The sequence below is a fragment of the Sciurus vulgaris genome (assembly GCF_902686455.1).
Source record: "Sciurus vulgaris genome assembly, chromosome: 4".
NCBI classification, from domain to species: Eukaryota; Metazoa; Chordata; class Mammalia; order Rodentia; family Sciuridae; genus Sciurus; species Sciurus vulgaris.
Genome location: NC_136464.1, coordinates 86638247 through 86656513, shown reverse-complemented (window position 1 = coordinate 86656513; position 18267 = coordinate 86638247). Strand labels below are relative to the sequence as shown.

Sequence of the window (18267 nt, the reverse complement as noted above, 5' to 3'; positions counted from 1 at the left end):
TTGGGTGGTATATTCTATATAAGTCGGTTAAGTCTAAATTGTTGATTGTGTTATTGAGATCTATGGTTTCTTTATTCAATTTTTGTTTGGGAGATCTATCCAGCGGTGAGAGAGGTGTGTTAAAATCGCCTAGTATTATTGTGTTGTGGTCTATTTGATTTCTGGAATTGGGAAGGATTTGTTTGACATACATGGATGAGCCAATGTTCGGGGTATAGATATTTATGATTGTTATCTCTTGCTGATTTATGCTTCCCTTAAGCAGTATGTAATGTTCTTCTTTATCCCTTCTGACTAGTTTTGGCTTGAAGTCCATGTTATCTGAAGTGAGGATGGATACTCCAGCTTTTTTGCTGTGTCCATGTGCATGGTATGTTTTTTCCCATCCTGTCACCTTTAGTCTATGGGTATCTCTTTCTATGAGATGAGTCTCTTGCAGGCAGCAAATTGTTGGATTTTTCTTTTTAATCCATTCTGCCAGTCTATGTCTTTTGATTGATGAGTTCAGGCCATTAACATTCAGGGTTATTACTGTGATATGATTTGTACTCCCAGTCATTTGACTCATTTTTGTTTTTTGACATGATTTGGTTTCCCCTTTATTTGGCTATTCCTTTAGGCTAGTTCCTCCCGTTGCTGATTTGCATCGTTGTTTTTCATCTCTTCCTCACGGAATATTTTGCTGAGAATGTTCTGCAATGCTGGCTTTCTTTTTGTAAATTCCTTTAGCTTTTGTTTATCATGGAAGGATCTTATTTCATCGTCAAATCTGAAAGTAAGTTTTGCTGGGTATAAGATTCTTGGTTGGCATCTGTTTTCTTTCAGGACTTGGTAAATGTTGTTCCAGGCCCTTCTAGCTTTTAGGGTCTGGATTGAAAAATCTGCTGATGTTCTTATTGGTTTCCCCCTGAATGTCATTTGATTCTTTTCTCTCGCGGCCTTTAAAATTCTGTCTTTATTTTGTATGTTAGGTATTTTCATTATAATGTGCCTTGGTGTGGGTCTGTTGTAATTTTGTATATTTGTAGTCCTATAAGCCTCTTGTACTTGGTTTTCCATTTCATTCTTCAGATGTGGGAAATTTTCTGATATTGTTTCATTGAATAGATTGTTCATTCCTTTGGTTTGTTTCTCTAAGCCTTCCTCAATCCCAATAATTCTTAAATTTGGCCTTTTCATGATATCCCATTATTCTTGTAGATTCTGTTCATGATTTCTTACCATCTTCTCTGTTTGTTCAACTTTGTTTTCAAGATTAAATATTTTGTCTTCAATATCTGAGGTTCTGTCTTCCAGGTGTTCTATCCTATTGGTTATGCTTTCTATGGAGTTTTTGACTTGGTTTATTGTTTCCTTCATTTCAAGGATTTCTGTTTGTTTTTTTTCAATATCTCTAACTCTTTATTGAAATGATCTCTTGCTTCCCGTATTTGCTACTTTAACTGTTGATTGGTGCGATCATTTAATGCCTGCATTTGCTCTTTCATCTCATTTGCTTCCCTGATTGTTTTAATTATGTACATTCTGAACTCCTTTTGTGACATTTCTTCTGCTGTGCTGTCATTGGGTTTTATTGATATAGTAACTAGGTTTGTTTGGGACATTTTCTTCCCTTGTTTTCTTATATTGGTCAGATGTCAGTGAGACTTTGTGATATTGCAGAATTCTTCTATTGGCTTATATTGTCCCTGTAGATTTCCAGTGTATCACCTTCCTGCCTTCAGTAGCCTGAAGTCTTGGAGTAACTTGATAATGCAGTGCTTCCAAGGAAAGCTGCCCCTAGTCCACTACTGGTTCCAGGACTTGGAGCTGGCTCTGTGTGGAAAGGCTCTCACTGGGGGTCTGCTCCGAGAAGCTAGCCTGGAAAGGGGCTTCCCGCCGGAGGGGGCCGGGCTGTGGGCTGCTTGGGGAAATCCCTGGCTGCCCTGTCCTGGTCCTTGAAGCAACCTGTGGGCAGGAACTCGCAGCCCTGGTTCAGGGACTTGAAGCTTGGTTCTGTGCAGAAAGGCTCTCACTGGGGGGCCTCCTCCAAGATGCTGGAGAATCTGGCCCTGTGGGAGGAGCCCACCGCTGGAGTGGGCAGAGCTGCCTGGGGAAGACTCTAGCTGCCCTGCCCTACTCTAATAAGCCACCCGAATCCGGGCCTGCCGCCCGGGCAGCACTTCACTGGGTGGGGTGACTCACCCCGTGGCTCTATTTTAGTCCGAGTCTCTCAGAGCCTCCCCTTCTTGAATCCTGGGTTCTGGAGTGACTAGAGATGCAGTCACCCTCTAGTCTGCCATCTTGGATCGTCCCTCTACATTTATTTTTATTGTAAACAAATGGGATACATGTTGTTTCTGTTTGTACATGGAGTAACAGCATACCATTTGCATATTCATACATTTACATAGAGTAATGATGTTTGATTCATTCTGTTATTTTTTTTCCCCCCACCTCTCTTTTCCCTCTATACTGTCCCTCCTTCCTCCATTCTTGCCCCCTCCCACCCCCCATTATGTGTCATCATCTGCTTATCAGTGAGATCATTCGTCTTTTGGATTTTTGAGATTGGCTTATGTCACTTAACATGATATTCTCCAATTTCATCCATTTGCCTGCAAATGCCATAATTTTATTATTCTTTATGGCTGAGTAATATTCCATAGTGTATATATATATATATATATATATATATATATACACCACAGTTTCTTTATCCATTCATCAATTGAAGGGCATCTAGGTTGGTTCCACAGTCTGGCTATTGTGAATTGAGCAGCTATGAACAGTGATGTGGCTGTATCTCTGTAGTATGCTGATTTTAAGTCCTTTGGGTATAGGCCGAGGAGTGGGATAGCTGGGTCAAATGGTAGGTCCATTCCAAGTTTTCTAAGGAATCTCCACACTGCTTTCCAGAGTGGCTGCACTAATTTGCAGCCCCACCAGCAATGTATGAGTGTACCTTTCCCCCCATATTATGAATATTCTTGATGATTTCCATTCTTACTGTGAAGAGATCTCTGTAGTTTTCATTTTCTTTTCTTTGACAACTAGATATTTTGAAAGTTTTCTTCATGTATATTTGACCATTTGTATGTCAAGTTCTTATTAATTGGATTGATTGTATTTATGATGTTAAGTGTTTTGCGTTCTCTGTATATTCTTGTTATTAGTGTCCTCTCAGAGGAGTAGTGGAGAAAGATTTCCTCCTGTTTTGAGATTTTGTATTCATGCTCTTAATCACTTTCTTTGCTGCCTACACTTTGAAAAAGAAGTTGATTTTTCCCATACATATGTTTTTGGCACATGTGTCCAAATATCAGATGACTACCAAGTGGGTTCTTCTCTGTATCTTCCATCAATTCTGATTTATGTTACAGTTTCATTGTCAAAACCATGTTGTCTTCGTGACTTGAAATTGCGTATTGTGATGCCTTCTGCATTGCTCTTATGTCTCAGGTTTCCTTTGTCTACTTTTGGTCTGTTTTTCATCCATATGGATTTCAGAATAACTTTTCCAGTTGCATGAATATTATTGTTGGAGGTCTGATGGGCATAAAATCTGTGAACCACTTTCTGTACATGGATATCTTCCCCATATTAAGGTAGCCTTTTCATTAATATATGAGGACTCTGTATCTTCTTCAATTTTTTTCATCATTCTGCAGTTTTCCTTGAATAGTTGCATCACCTCCTTGGTTTGCTTTCTTCCTCTGTATTTTTTTCTTTGCATCTATTGTGAGTGGCATTGCTATCCTGATTTCATTCTCAGGGGGATTTTTTTAAAAATTTTTGTTGTGAATATACAGAATACCTTTATTTTTCTTATTTATTTTTATATGATACTGAGCATCAAACCTGATGCCTCACACGTGCCAGGCTCGTGCTCTACCACTGAGCCCAAACCAGCCCTCCATGGGATTGCTTTTGTTGTATAGAAATATTGTTTATATTTGTTGGTTTTGTTTTCTGCTACTTTGCTAAATTTGCTTATGGTATCTTAAAGTTTTTCTGGCAGAGCCTTTAGGATCTTCCTTAAAAGAGTCTCCCATAATCTTTAAATAGGGCTAATTTGACTTCTTACTTTGTATATCCTTGTCTTGTCTAATTGCTCTAATATTTCAGGTGCTATTTTATATGGGAGTGGTGAGGCTGCACATTTTTTACTTGTTTCTGATTTTAGAGGAAATGCTGTAGATTTTTCATCATTAAGTGTGTCATTGGCTTTGGGGTTGGCATACATAACCTTTGTAATAGCAAGTTCTGCTGTTCCTAGTTTATTTTTTGTTTATTTTTAATTTTTTTACAGATTGCATTTTGATTCATTGTACATAAATGTTTCCTGTATTTCAATCTGTTTTGATTTTCATTTAGTTAGTTGCTCTTCTAGTGAGCTTCATATATTTAGGGAATTGGGTTTTTGTGGGGGGATTTCTCCTTATGCAATATATCTTTAAATATTCTTTGTAGTGATGGCTTAGTGGTCAGGAATCCTTTCAGTTTATCCTTATCATTAAGTGTTTATTTTGTATCATTTCTGAAAGATAGCTTTTCTGGATATAGCAAATTTGGCTGGCAATTGTTATCTTTTATAGGTTTGAATATCTTCTTCTAGGCTCTTCTTGATTCTGGGGTCTAAGTTGAGAAGTCAGAAGTGAGCCTCTAAATGTGACCTGATGTTTTTTCTTTTATGATTTTTAATACTGGTTCCTTATTTTCTACGTCTTGCATTTTAACTAAAATGTGTCTTGAAGAGGAATGTTTTTGGTCTTGTCTATTGGAGACCCTGTATGTAACCTATATGCATAGGTCTATCTCATTTCTAAGGTGGGGAAATATTTATGCTATGTCACATAAGAGGTTCTGAATACTTTTCACCTGTATTTCCATATTCTCTTCTATCACACTGACTCTCAAGTTTAGTCTCTTGATGTTGTCCCAGTGTTCTTGTGTAATATGATCATGATATTTTTTTTTCTTTATTGTATGTTGAGTATTCAAGTTCATATACCCTGTCTTCAGAGTCTGAAATTCTCTTTAAGATTTGATGTTCTCTATTGTATGCAATTAATTTTCTTTTTTCTTAATTATTTTTAGATATACATGATAGGAGGGTGTCTTTTAACAGATTATACATAAATGGGGTGCAACCCATTACCATTTTGATCCCATTCTTGTGGTTGAACATGATGGTTAGTTACACTGGTCATGTATTCAGGTATGAGCATATGAAAGTTATGTTTGATTCATTCCACTATCTTTCCTATTCCCACCCCCTACCTTCCCTTCATCACCTTTGTCTAACCCAACATGCTTCTGTGCTTCCCCTCCCAATCCTCCCTTGTTTTGGGTTTGCATCCACATATCAGAGAACATTCAATCTTCAATTTTGGGGGACCACCTTATTTCACTTAGCATGATATTCTCCAATTCCATCCATTTACTGGCAAATGCCATAATTTCATTTTCTATATACCTGTGTGTATATACTACATTTTCTTTATCATCTATGGAGGAAGAGCACCTTGGTTGGTTCCATAACTTGACTATTGTGAATATGCAATCTATTTTTTGTATGATATTTTACAGTGAATTTTAAATTTTATTCATTCTTTCCTTCCCAGGAGTTATTATTAGTGATTCTTCAATATCTCTATTTCTTATTAGTCCTTTATATTTTGTTTTGCTTTTTTAATTCCTTAGAACTTCTTTGCATTCAGTAAACATTTTAATAATCATTTTTTTAGACTTTCCTATTCACTGTGGGTTCCTTTGCTGGGTAATTTTGAATTTGGAGGTGGGTGGAGATTAGTTTTCCTGTTTTCTCATGTTTTCAAACACATCAGTTCTGTTGGATTAATTTTGCTCATATATATGTGTGTCCTTTTGTATGTCCTTCTTTTCTATCCTCAGAACTTCTGTTTTTGCTATGTGAGTGGATGTCCAGGAGAGGACCTAAGGACCCCCTCTAATTGTTCCTACTTGTGGCATTGTTTTTGGTTTCAGGCTTTTATCTCCTTTATTCTATATGTTGAAGTATTTTTGAGGCTCAAGTGAGGCTAGTTCATGTGTAGAATGAGTTTCTTATTTGACTGAGTTGCTTCTCATAAGGTGGATCTTTCTGCTATGAGCTTGAATTATCCCTCTTACTTCACAGTTCTTCTTAGAAAAAGAGGGAATTAAGGACCAGCAATACTGTTAACAACTGATGTATGCCTTAAAAGAAATGTCTGGTGTCTACTTTGACATCTATAACACTAATTACTACCTGCAGAGTAATGGTGGGGTCAGCATTTAACATCAGTGCCTACAACAAACCACCATGAACTAGATCTGACATTAACCATAAGGTATCTACTGTGTTGTACACTGTATTAATAATCACAGCAACATAAATTTATAAATTATGTATAAATAATACATAATTCTATTAGTGTAATTCCTTAAGTGTAGAGAAAAGGTTGAAAAGCAAGAGAAAGTTTGAAATACTTAAAAAGTGAAGAGGAAAAGCAAGAGATAAGTAGTGCATGATGATGATACAGATGGAGGAGTAAAACATAACTAAATGCAATGAAATAAAGGAAGAGAGGATGAGAGAATAAAAAATTCAGTTATTAGTAGAGGATAGACAGGGATAGTGAAGAACGAATAAGAACAACAAAAAAGAAAGTATGAAAAAACAAGCAAAAATCAAATCAAATCCTTGTAAAAAATTTTTATCCTACCAAAGTTAGGCCAAGGTTAAATAATAAATATATATGTCTATATTTCAGCATATCCATGCAGTGAGAGCACACACACACACACACACACACACCCCAGGGTCACATAGGATAGAAATTAAAAAAAATAAGTTAAATAGAATAAAATTTTAAAATTAAAGAGAAAAAATATTTGAAAACTTGAAAAAAATCTTAATGCAAAAACAAAAGGGCTCATTTCTACTGAGGTGATCAAAACCACAGGCAAGGATTGAAGTTAATTGCTAAAGCTGAGGTACCATTCTGTGTGTTTACTGGGGGTGGGGGCATCACTGTAATCCTTGAGCCAGGGTCTTCAAGTTCCACAGTTTTGTTTTTCTCCTCATTGTGACCAGGAGCCAAAACTGGTTATAGTAACTCTCAGCTTCCTGTGTCCCACTATAGGATGGGGTACACTGGAAAGTATTGACAACTGGTGTGTTCCCATTGTGGGGTTGGTGCAGAGTTCAAAAATGGAAGTTCTAGTAGCTGGAGATTGGTCTTGCCTGAGCATTGCAAATCTGTTGGTGAGTATTTGAGATTTGGTCTTCACAAAGTTTCTGAAGAGATGCTGATCTCTGCTTATATTTTCACTTTTATGGTGAGTGATCTAAACCTCAAAGATTTTCACATATTCAGTCTTCATGGTTGTGAACTATCCAGACTCAGTCTTGGAATACACACACATGCTTGTCTGATGCATTACTGTCATTTTAGTAATGTTCATATGGGATGCTAGCATCAAAGTGAGCTCTCATCAGTATCCCCAACTGAATCATCCTATGCTCCGTCCTTTCTGCCCTGTTTAAATCATGCTGGTCTAGATATATGTTGGACCCCACAATAGACAACTGCTGGGTCAGGCTGGCGACTTCCTTATACCTTCCCAGTCTCCAGCCTCTACACTCTTTCAGGCCACTCAAAAATACTTTCTGCCAGTGCAACATTGACTCTGGTTGGACACTCGACCCTGGGTTGATTTTGTTTTTCACTCAAAAACTTCCTCAGCTGTCTCTGAGTTAGTGAAGGTCAGCTTCACCCTAAAATTTCCAATCACCTATAATTATTTTACAACCATTTTTGAGGTTTTAGCATTCATGTTTTACTAAATTAATAAAATGAAATATTAACAGTTTCATGTGAGTTCCATGTTAAATTCCCATGGTCTGGAATGCTTTAAAACTTATTAGACTATAATGACCTAGGCTTTTAAGTTGCTAGAAGTGAGATATTAGGCATGTAATTCTTTATAGTGGTAGTAGATAATCCTGTTTCTGATATGATAAGTAATCCATTCAGATTTGATTTGGAGTTATTTGTACCTGTATGATATTTCATTAAAAAAAGTTCATCCTTTTTGGTTCTTAAATGTATGGCTAATAATCTAATGTTATATGCAGTTAATTATTTTAATTCTTTAAAAAAAATCTTTTAAAGCAGTGTAATTCACATTGTTATGGAACCAGCTAGGATGAAGGTACACAACTGAGGGAATAAAGGAAATGTCATATATATTCACAGTGCATTTTTACTGAGCCATGAAGAATGAAATTATTGCACTTGTTGGTAAATGGATGGATCTGGAGAATATCATGCTAAGTAAAATTGGCCAGATTCAGGAAGTCAGGTGTTAAAGTTTCTCCCATATGTAGAAGCTAGAACAAGTAAGGGGTGAGCAATTAAAAGAAAGAAATTAAAGGTATACAAATAGGTATAGAAATAGGTAAAGAACTCAAACTATCATTATTTGCTGATGACATGATTACATATTTGGAAGATCCAAAAATTTCAACTAAAACTTTCTAGAATTAGTGAATTCAGCAAAGTAGCAGGATATAAACTCAATACCCATAAATCAAATGCATACTTATACATTAGTGATGAATCCACTGAAAAAGAAATTAAGAAATCTACCCCATTCACAGTAGCCTCAAAAACAAATAAAATGATTGGGAGTCAATCTAACCAAAGACCTCTACAATGAAAACTACAGAGCACTACAGAAATAAATTGAAGAAGACTGTAGAAGATGGAAGACCTACCTCATCTGCTCCTGTATAGGCAGAATTAATTTTGTCAAAATATCTTTATTACCAAAAGCATTATGCAAATTTAATGCAATTCCTATTTAAAATTCTAAGACATTCTTCATAGAACTAGGAAAAGCAATTGTGAATTTCATCTGGAAAAATAAGGAAAGCAATCCCCAGCAAAAAAAGCAAAGCAGGAGGTATCATAATACCAGACTTCAAACTATATTATAGAGCTATAGTAACAAAAACAGCATGGCATTGGCACCAAAACATATGCACAGACCAATGGAACAGAATAGAAGACACAGAGACAAACCTAGATAAATAGTTATCTAATACTATGGTACCAAAATGGTACCAAAAACATTCACTGGAGAAAAGATAGCTTATTCAACAAATGGTGCTGGGAAAAAATGGAAACACAGTGTAACAAGATGAAGTTAAACCTCTATTTCTCACCTCACAAGAAACTCAGCTCATGTGGATCAATGACTTAGGCACTGGAACAGACACCCTGTGAGTACTAGAAGAAAAAGTAAGCCCAAATCTTGACCATGTCTGCCTAGGAAAGACCACTAAAGCACAACAAGTTAAATCAAGAAACAATAAATGGGATGGACTAAAAGTAAAAATCTTCTTCTCTGTAAAAAAACCAATCAATAATGTAAAAAGAGAGTCTGCAGATTGGGAGAAAATCTTTATTACATGCACCTCAGATAAAGCATTATTCTATAGGATATATAAAAGTCTCAAAAATCTTAACTCCAAAAAAAACAAATAACCCAATCAATAAATGGGATAAGGAATTGAACAGACACACAGAACAAAAAATACAATTGATCAACAAACACATGAAAAAATGTTCAACATCTTTAGCAATTAGAGAAATGCAAATCAAAACCACCCTAAGATTCCATCTCACCCCAATTAGAATGGCGATTATCAAGAATACAAGCAACAATAGGTGTTGGCGAGGATGTGGGGAAAAAGGTACACTCAATGCACCAGTTTGAAAAGGTGCATTGAATTACAAATTAGTGGGGTTACAAATTAGTGCAGCCACTCTGGAAAGCAGTATGGAGATTCCTTAGAAAACTTGGAATGGAACCACCATTTGACCCAGGTATCCCACTCCCTGGCCCATACCCAAAGGACTTAAAATCAGCATACTACAGTGATGCAGCCACATCAATGTTCATGGATGCTCAATTCACGATAGCCAGATGGGGGACCCAATCTAGATGCCCTTCAACTGATGAATGGATAAACTGTGGTATATATATACAATGGAATATTACTCAGTCATAAAGAATAATAAAATTATGGCATTTGCAGGCAAATGGATGAAATTGGAGAATATCATGCTAAGTGAGATAAACCAATCTCAAAAAACCAAAGGACGAATGATCTCGCTGATAAGCGGATGATGACACCTAATCGGGGGTGGGAGGGTGGCCATAGTGGAGGAAGGAGGAACTATATAGATGGAAAAGAGGGGTGATAGGGGTGGGAGGGAAGGAAAAAATAACAGAATGATTCAAACATCATTACCCTATGTAAATTTGTGATTACACAAATGGTATGCGTTTACTTCATGTACAAACAAAAACAAGATGTATTCCATTTGTTTACAATAAAAATAAATTAAAAAAATACAGACAATAATAAGTGTTGGAAAGAATGTGGGGAAAAAGGTACACTCATACATTGCTGGTAGAACTGCAAATTGGTGCTGTCTGGAAAAGCAGTATGGAGAGTCCTCAGAAAACTAGGAATGGACCCCCATTTGACCCAGTTATTCTACTCCTTGGTTTATGCTCAAACAACTTAAAAGAAGCATACTACAGTGATGCAGCTACATCAATATTTATAGCAGCTCAACTCACAATTGCCAAACTATAGAACTGACATAGGCATCTTTCAACAGATGAATGGAGAAAGAAATTGTTGTGTATATACACAGTGGAATATTATTCAGTCATAAACGAGAGTGAAATTATGGCATTTGCTGGTGAATGGATGTAGTTGGAGAATATCATGCTAAGTGAAATAAGCCAATCCCCAAAAAAACCCAAATGCCAAATGATTTCTCTGATATGCTGAGGCTAATTCATAACAAGCACTAGGGAAGAATAGAGTTACTTTAGGTTGAGGGGAGTGAAGAGAGGGGCAGGGGTATTGGGGTGAAAAGGATAGTAGAGTGAAACAGGCATTATTTACCTCATGTACATATATAACTGCATGATCATTGTGATCCTACAACATATAGAATCAGAAAAATGAGAAATTATACTCCATTTATGTATGATTTATCAAAATGCATAGATGCATTCTTCTGTCATTTAAAATTAATTAGAAAAATTAAAAAGAATTTCAAATTGGTGGAAGGGGATCCCATGAAAATAGAAGGGAGATCAGTGGAGCAGAAGAAGAGATTGAAGGAGAGAGGGGACTGATGGAATGTAACTGACCAATGTATGCTATATATGAATGTCCTACAGTAGATTTCACCATTATATAAATTTCAAAAGCAATAATTTAAAATAACTATAAATAAATAGAAGAGCATTAGAGTAGAGGAATGGGAAAAGGGAAGAGAGAAGGGGAAGAAAGAGAAAGTACTGGGGACTGAAGTGGAGCCAATTTTATTTCATGTATATATGGTTATGTAAAAACAAAATCCCCATATTATGTAGAACTATAGTGCATTACTAAAAACATTAAAAATTTCTTCTAGGCTTGTGATTATTTCTCTTTCTCCTTATCAATATTGTAGTTTGACTTGCTTTCTTTATCCCCTTAATTAAGATTGAGAAGCTATATACAGTGTCCATGCCTGAAATCCCAGCCATTCCCCAGGCTGAGGCAGGAGGGTTCCAAAGTTCTTTATAACAGAACCTGGAACATTAATTTTAGGACTATTTCCAAAAAATTGAATTAACAAAGGAGAAATATTTAAGGCCTTAGACATTCTTTCCCTTCAGGAAGAAAACATGTCAGTACTTAAAATGGAAACTTAAAGAAAGGTGATTACACTATAATAGTTGTAATACATTAAAATTTTGGTATGGTCACAGCATTGACATGGCAACATAATGTTGGTTTAAACCTTCAGGTTCATATTTGGAAATAAAAATTGGAAAATACAAGTAAATCCTCCATAATGTGACAATTAGTTCCATAAATTTAGTGTACTATTTAATCAGTGGGCATTTAGGCAGTTTTGAGTATGTAAAACTCAAATGCATATGCATTTGCACTTCAAATTTAGTTGTAAACACCAAGAACATTTTAAATATTTTTAAATTTAGTATGTGCTCACTTTTCTTTTTGTGCTTTTATTCAACTTCATGACGTTGTGTATTACACACAAACACACACATACACATTCTCATCAACAAAAATGAAATCTAAATCCACTAATGTGGAAAAACATAACAAAACATTTTAGGATCCCTAAGCTTAGGAAATAACCCCAAGAATTTATAAATGGGATAACATTCAATTAAAACACTTCCGTACAACAAAGGAAACAGAAACATGAAGACAGAGCCTATAAAATGGGAGAAGATCTTTTCTAGCTACTCTTCTGACAGAGCTTTAATGTCTAGAATATATAAAAAATGTAAAAACTTTATACCAAAAAATTAAATAACCCAGTTAGCAAACAGGCAAAGGAAGAAAATAGAATATTCCCAAAAGATGAAATACACGTGGCCTACAAATATTTGTTCAATATTATTAGCAATAAGGGAAAGGCAAATAAAAACTATACTGATTTCATCTCACACCAGTCAAAATGACAGATGTCAAGAATACACATCATAAATGCTGTAGAGGATGTGGAGATAAAGGAATGCTTTTGTACTGTTATTGGGATGGCAAATTAGTAAAACCACACCAGAAATCAGTATGGAGGTTCCTCAAAATACTAGACATGGAATTATCAGCTATACCATCTTTCAGCATTTCTCATGAAGAATTAAAGTTATCTTTCTACAAGGATACATGCATACCCATGTTTTCAATAGCACAATTCAGAATTGCCAAACTATGGAGCCAGTATAAGTGTTCATCAACAGAAGGGTGAATGAAGAAATTGTGATCTATATACACAATGGAATTTTATTCAGGGAGAACAAAAAATGAAATTTTGTGACTGGCAGCAAAATGAATTATGTTAAGCAAAATAAATCAAACTCAGAAGGTCAAGTGTTGTTTGTTTTCTCTCACAAACAGAAGCTAGAGAGGAAAACCATAAACAAACATGGGTCTAATCTTATGAAGATCAAAGGAAGATCAGTAAAGGAAAGGGATCAAGTGGAGGGAGGGAGTGTAGGAGGGGGGAAGTGTTAGAGAGTGAGGTTGGTCAAACTGTATTGTCATATTGTACGAATGCATGAATACATAATGACAAATCCCATCATTGAGTACAACTACAAGGCACCAATCAAAAATTGTGAAAAAAAGCATGTAACCTTGATCACACTATAGTAATTGTAATAACATTAAAATATTGTTAAGGACCACAGTATTGGAAATAGCAAAATAATGTTAGTCTAAATCTTTAGGTCCATATTTGGAAATAAAAATGGGAAAATAGGAAAAAGCACCAATAATGTGATATTTAGATTCATAAAGTTATTAATGACTACATGCTTGTTAGGGTAGTGTTTAACCAGGTGACTTTTGGGTAGTTTGAGTACATAAAAATCAAATGGGTGCATACTTGTGATTCAAATTTATTTGTAGATGCCAAGAAAGATTCAAATATTTTTAAATTTAATATATGCTTACTTTACTGCCAAAATTAAAGTCTAAAGCCACTTGAGTGGAAAAAATAACAATCCATTTTTCTACATAGCCCCTGGATTAAAGAGGAATTTGGAATAATGACAAAATATTTTGCTACAAAGAAATATTTTACAGCAAATATAGCTAACATTGTTCTGAGAGAAAACACAGTCCTCTGCATTTATTTTTGAAAGTCTGAAAATGAGTATTATAAGCTTACTAATTAAGGATTGACCAGAATGAGCACATTAAAAATAAAGAAAAAAAAAAGTAGAAATAGTTTTAAAAAGTACAACTAAGAGACATGAAAAACTAAATGTATAGAAAGTTAAAATATGGGGAAACTTAAAATGCTAAACCAGAAATATATAATAAGCTTTAGAAAAGCAAAAAATAAAAATATAGGATTTGAAAGCAGTAGAACACATGGTAAAAAAAATTTTTAAATGATTATAAAATGACTACACATTTTACTGCAGTATGTTTTTGGAAGTTCTAGCAAGTCCAGGTTCAAATTCTGTGGCAAATGGAAAACAATTAATTACTACATTAGTTCTTTCAAAGATTTCACTCTTTACTGGACAAGTTGTAAAACATTATTATGGAATATAGTATGCCCATAGTTGTACACTGCTTTAATTATCATTGTGGCGATCAGAGCTTCAGATTCCCCCATTCTACCTTTATCAGTTCAGCATTCGTATGGTCAAGTAGCATGACAAGTATTGGAATGATAAGATTAATATGAGAACACCCACTCCTTACAAGTTCAAGGTCCTGGGTTCAACCCCACAACTGAAAAACAAAAACAAGTTTACCATAAAGACAATAATAATAAAATTGTAATTAAATAAATTATAATGGAAATCCAAATAATGCTATGCACTGAAATTAGTGTTCTAAAACACTTTATTGTTTAACAAACTTATAGATTGACTGTTAAATGTCCAGTTTCATACATATTTGACTTGGACTTGACCTAGTTTCTTCTGATATCCTGTGTCTGACTCCTCTTCTTAATTAAGATGGTAATCAGATGAAACTTCTAGTGAAGCTACTCCTTGAATTCGTCTCACTCCCACCTGATAAAATGTTAATAATTTTATAAACCACCTTATTATTTCTGTATGTTAATAAACTCTTACATATTTCTCTAAAAATATCACCGTGTACATCAATCCACCTACTGTAGATAAACATTATTTCTGAATTTCATTAAGGACACAGGAGGTGTTGTCTTCATGTCTAATCAATCCTACAATCTTTAGACAAGGTTCACCCTCTCTCCATTCCTTCCCTAATGAAGATTGCTTGCAATGCTTGACACCTACTGAATTCTCAAACAGATATGGTCATGTAGATTGAACTAGGGCTAGAGAATTCTACAGAGGAGAATATTACCCCCCAACTTTTTACTTAGAAACTCAAATTAACACCAGAATTCAGTCCTCTGCTCAAGTCTTTCCAATAGATTTCCATCTCAGAATAAATAGGAGACCTAGGTAACCTTGTCTGCCTCCTCCCCTGACCACAGCTCCTACAACTTGTTCCACTCCTCACTCCATTCCTACTGTACATGAATTCTGCCACACTTCCATAGTCTCAAATGGAGATTCAATACCCAATTAATGAACCATAGAAAGCTACAATACTAACAAGTGTGAACAAGTTGTCTGTGAACTTGTGCAATTAATAGCAGAAACAGTGGATAGAGTAAATCAACTATGATTTTGCCAAAATTCATCATATTATGATTTCATGAAAAGCAAATGCTTTGAAACAGGTAAGTGGTCATAAAGAAATTGAGATGGTGATTTTAAAATTCTTCTCAAATTGGCATGAATAAAAATTAAATCACCAAATAGAATAGATAAAATGCTTGTGAAGGAGAACTATTACAAAATATATCATCTACACTTCAGCTCCTCTGTCTATGAGCATTTCTGTTTGTCTACTTCATCATGGTCTTCAAACATGGCAACTTAAAGACATTAAAAATATTATTCAGGGGTGGGGCATAGCTCACTGCTAAGCCTGAGCAAGAACTTGGGCTCAATTCCCAGCAAGAATTGAGCGAGAGTGATAAAGTAAACATGGTAAGTCCTTAACATGTGAAGGATATGTGGGAATTCTTAGTATTGTAGCAACCTTTCTGTAAGTCTAACATTGAAAAGTTTTCAAAATCTTTTTACAATTGATTTTCTTAATCACATTCTAGGAGAGATCCATATATTATATTTGGTTGGTGTGGTCTTTCAGGGCCCCATTATCTATAGCAGTTCGCATTTCTTTTTTTTTAGTGCTGCTTTTTATTCTGGAACCTGGATCAATTGTTTTGTTTTGTTTTGTTTGAAAATTGATGATTGTATCCACCTTGCATGATATGTTCCTGCAAACTAGCAGATCTATAAGCTTAATTAAATGTGAATTCAAAAAGATGACATTATTAACATAAGTATATATGTATATATGTGTGTGTGTGTGTGTATACTAAAAATTTGTAAATTAATGTCTTCAAGCTTCATAGGAAATACAATGCCTTTACCCAAAGTGTAGCCTATCTCAGATCCAACATTTTCAATTGTTTCCTTTTTGGTAAATTTTGAATGTCATTCTATGTAACTCTGATTATTTTTAATTAGCATATAATTGTACATATTTCTAAGGTACAGTGTGATATTTCAGAACATGCATATAATGTATAATGACCAGAGCAGGGAAATTGGTAGACATCACTTCAAACATGGATTATTGCTTTGTGTTGGGAAAAGGTATAAATTGAATTCAGAAGAGGTGAGGTTACATTTAGGAGCTGATATAGTAAATACATTTATAGTAGATGTAGTTTTTCATACAACTAGATTCCACATTTAGCCATAATAAACCATTACTTTGAACTTTCCTTCAAAGGCAATTCATGTTTTTCATTCTTGATACTTACTTGTCTTTCTGTTTCCTCATTTTCATATGGATGCAATCTTTCTTCAGAATGACACCACTTATTGCTTAATTTCTCAAAGGCTTTTTCCAGGATGAGATTGTGTTCTTTATTGCTAACTTGAAATTTTTCTACAATATCATTATATTCGCCTTGGATACGTGTTACTGTGTCTTTACTGTCAATTTCATTGTAAGGTTCCTGCAATTGTTGAGCCAATGTATTTTCATTTTGCGGTTTTGTTCTCTCCTCTGTGGAATCCTGCTTCCCATAATATTTATTCGCTTTAGTTTGTTCACTTTGCCATGTGTGTTTAATTTCCTTCAGGTGGTGATCTGCCTGCCTTAGGTCTCTTTGTACATTTTCTAAAGCCAAAGTTATTTCTTTATGACTTTGCGCTATCTGACAGAACTTATTTTGTAGGCTACCAACCTTTATTTCATACTTAACAAGTTCTTGGGAAAAAATGTCACTATTAACTTTATGGTGAGAGTTATTATAATTCATCTTAGCATGTGGATTCAAATATTCATCTCTGGCTCTCTGAAAAGCAAGTTCTTGGTATCCTTTTGACGTCTGGCTTTCATGAGAACAGGAGGGAACAGCACTGTCATGGTAAGACTTGATTTCTGTTTCTAGTCTTTCCCTGTTTTGTTTCTCATACTCAGGTTGAAATTTTAGCTTTCTAATCTCACATTTAATGTTATTGAATTGATCATTACGCTGGAATGGATTATCTCTAAGTGTTTCTGCCGCTTTCCTTTTGATTGGCTTTCGAAGGTCATACTTTCCTTTTTCAATTTCAATATCTTCAAAGTATTTCTTTTCCTTTTCTTGGTTCTCTTCTTTTATTGTGTCTATTTCTAGTCTTGTCATAGAATTTATATCTTCTGTCCTCTGATATTTATCCAATGAATGTTTTCCTGTTTCATCATCAGTAAAATCCTAAGAAAAACAAGAGGATATTTAGGTAGCACTCAGCAAAATGGTAGATCACAATTTACTCTGAAATAACAAAATAGCCTATTATTATGTACATCAAAATGGTTGCAATAAATGTATATCTAACTGGAGAAAAAGTAGATCTAAATTTCAGAGCTTATAAAAGCATATATTTCTAGAAGTTCCAAAAGTTAATTGCAGAAAAGGAATCTATGAGAGTATGAAAGAAATGATGATTTTTAAGACTTTCAGAATTAAAGAGTTACAAAAGAATATGAGACATAGAATAAGTGATTAGTAGGTTTAACCATGTTAAAAATTTGTTTTTAATCTAATAACTAATATACAGAGGCATCCCATTGTGAGAGCTATGGATGTATATATACTTTACTGATGAAAATTTCCCAAAGTTCTTTGGTTTCCTTTCCCAAAAATGTTCTACACATATTCTAATTTTCTAATTTTTTACATTTCATTATAAGAATCACATCTAATTAAATCCAAGCTCTAAACTCAGCACTTCTACATATACCAGTGAATTCTTTTTTAATCCACAGTTCTGAAAAAGGGTGAGGTTGAAAGTGTAAACAAACTATTATCCTCCTAACCCCATATATCCTCTCTCCCCTCCCTTCACTCCCCTCTGCCTAATCCTCTATTTTTCCCTAACTTCTCCACCCCCATTGTGAATTAGCATCTGCATATCTGAGAAAACATTTGGCCTTTGGTTCTTTGGAATTGTCTTGCTTTGTATGACCAATTTGAACAAATTTTAAAAAACACACCACCAACAACAAAAACAAACTAAAGTGCAAGCAAGCTTCAGGATTTACCCCCC

General features: G+C 34.9%; 1 protein-coding gene across 1 annotated transcript in view; it reads right to left on the bottom strand.

Annotated features, from left to right (window-relative positions):
- Nucleotides 1–12866: 12866 nt before the first annotated feature.
- Nucleotides 12867–18267, bottom strand: part of LOC306658944 (ankyrin repeat domain-containing protein 26-like) — a gene marked incomplete at its 5' end in the record, with an annotated part of 49280 nt that continues 43879 nt past the window's right edge. Inside the window, 2 exons of the mRNA XM_079136225.1 lie at nt 12867–14624; nt 16418–17432. Coding sequence (XP_078992351.1) covers nt 16437–17432 — 996 coding nt within the window. The 3' untranslated portion in view covers nt 12867–14624; nt 16418–16436. The remainder of the gene's footprint in view (nt 14625–16417; nt 17433–18267) is intronic.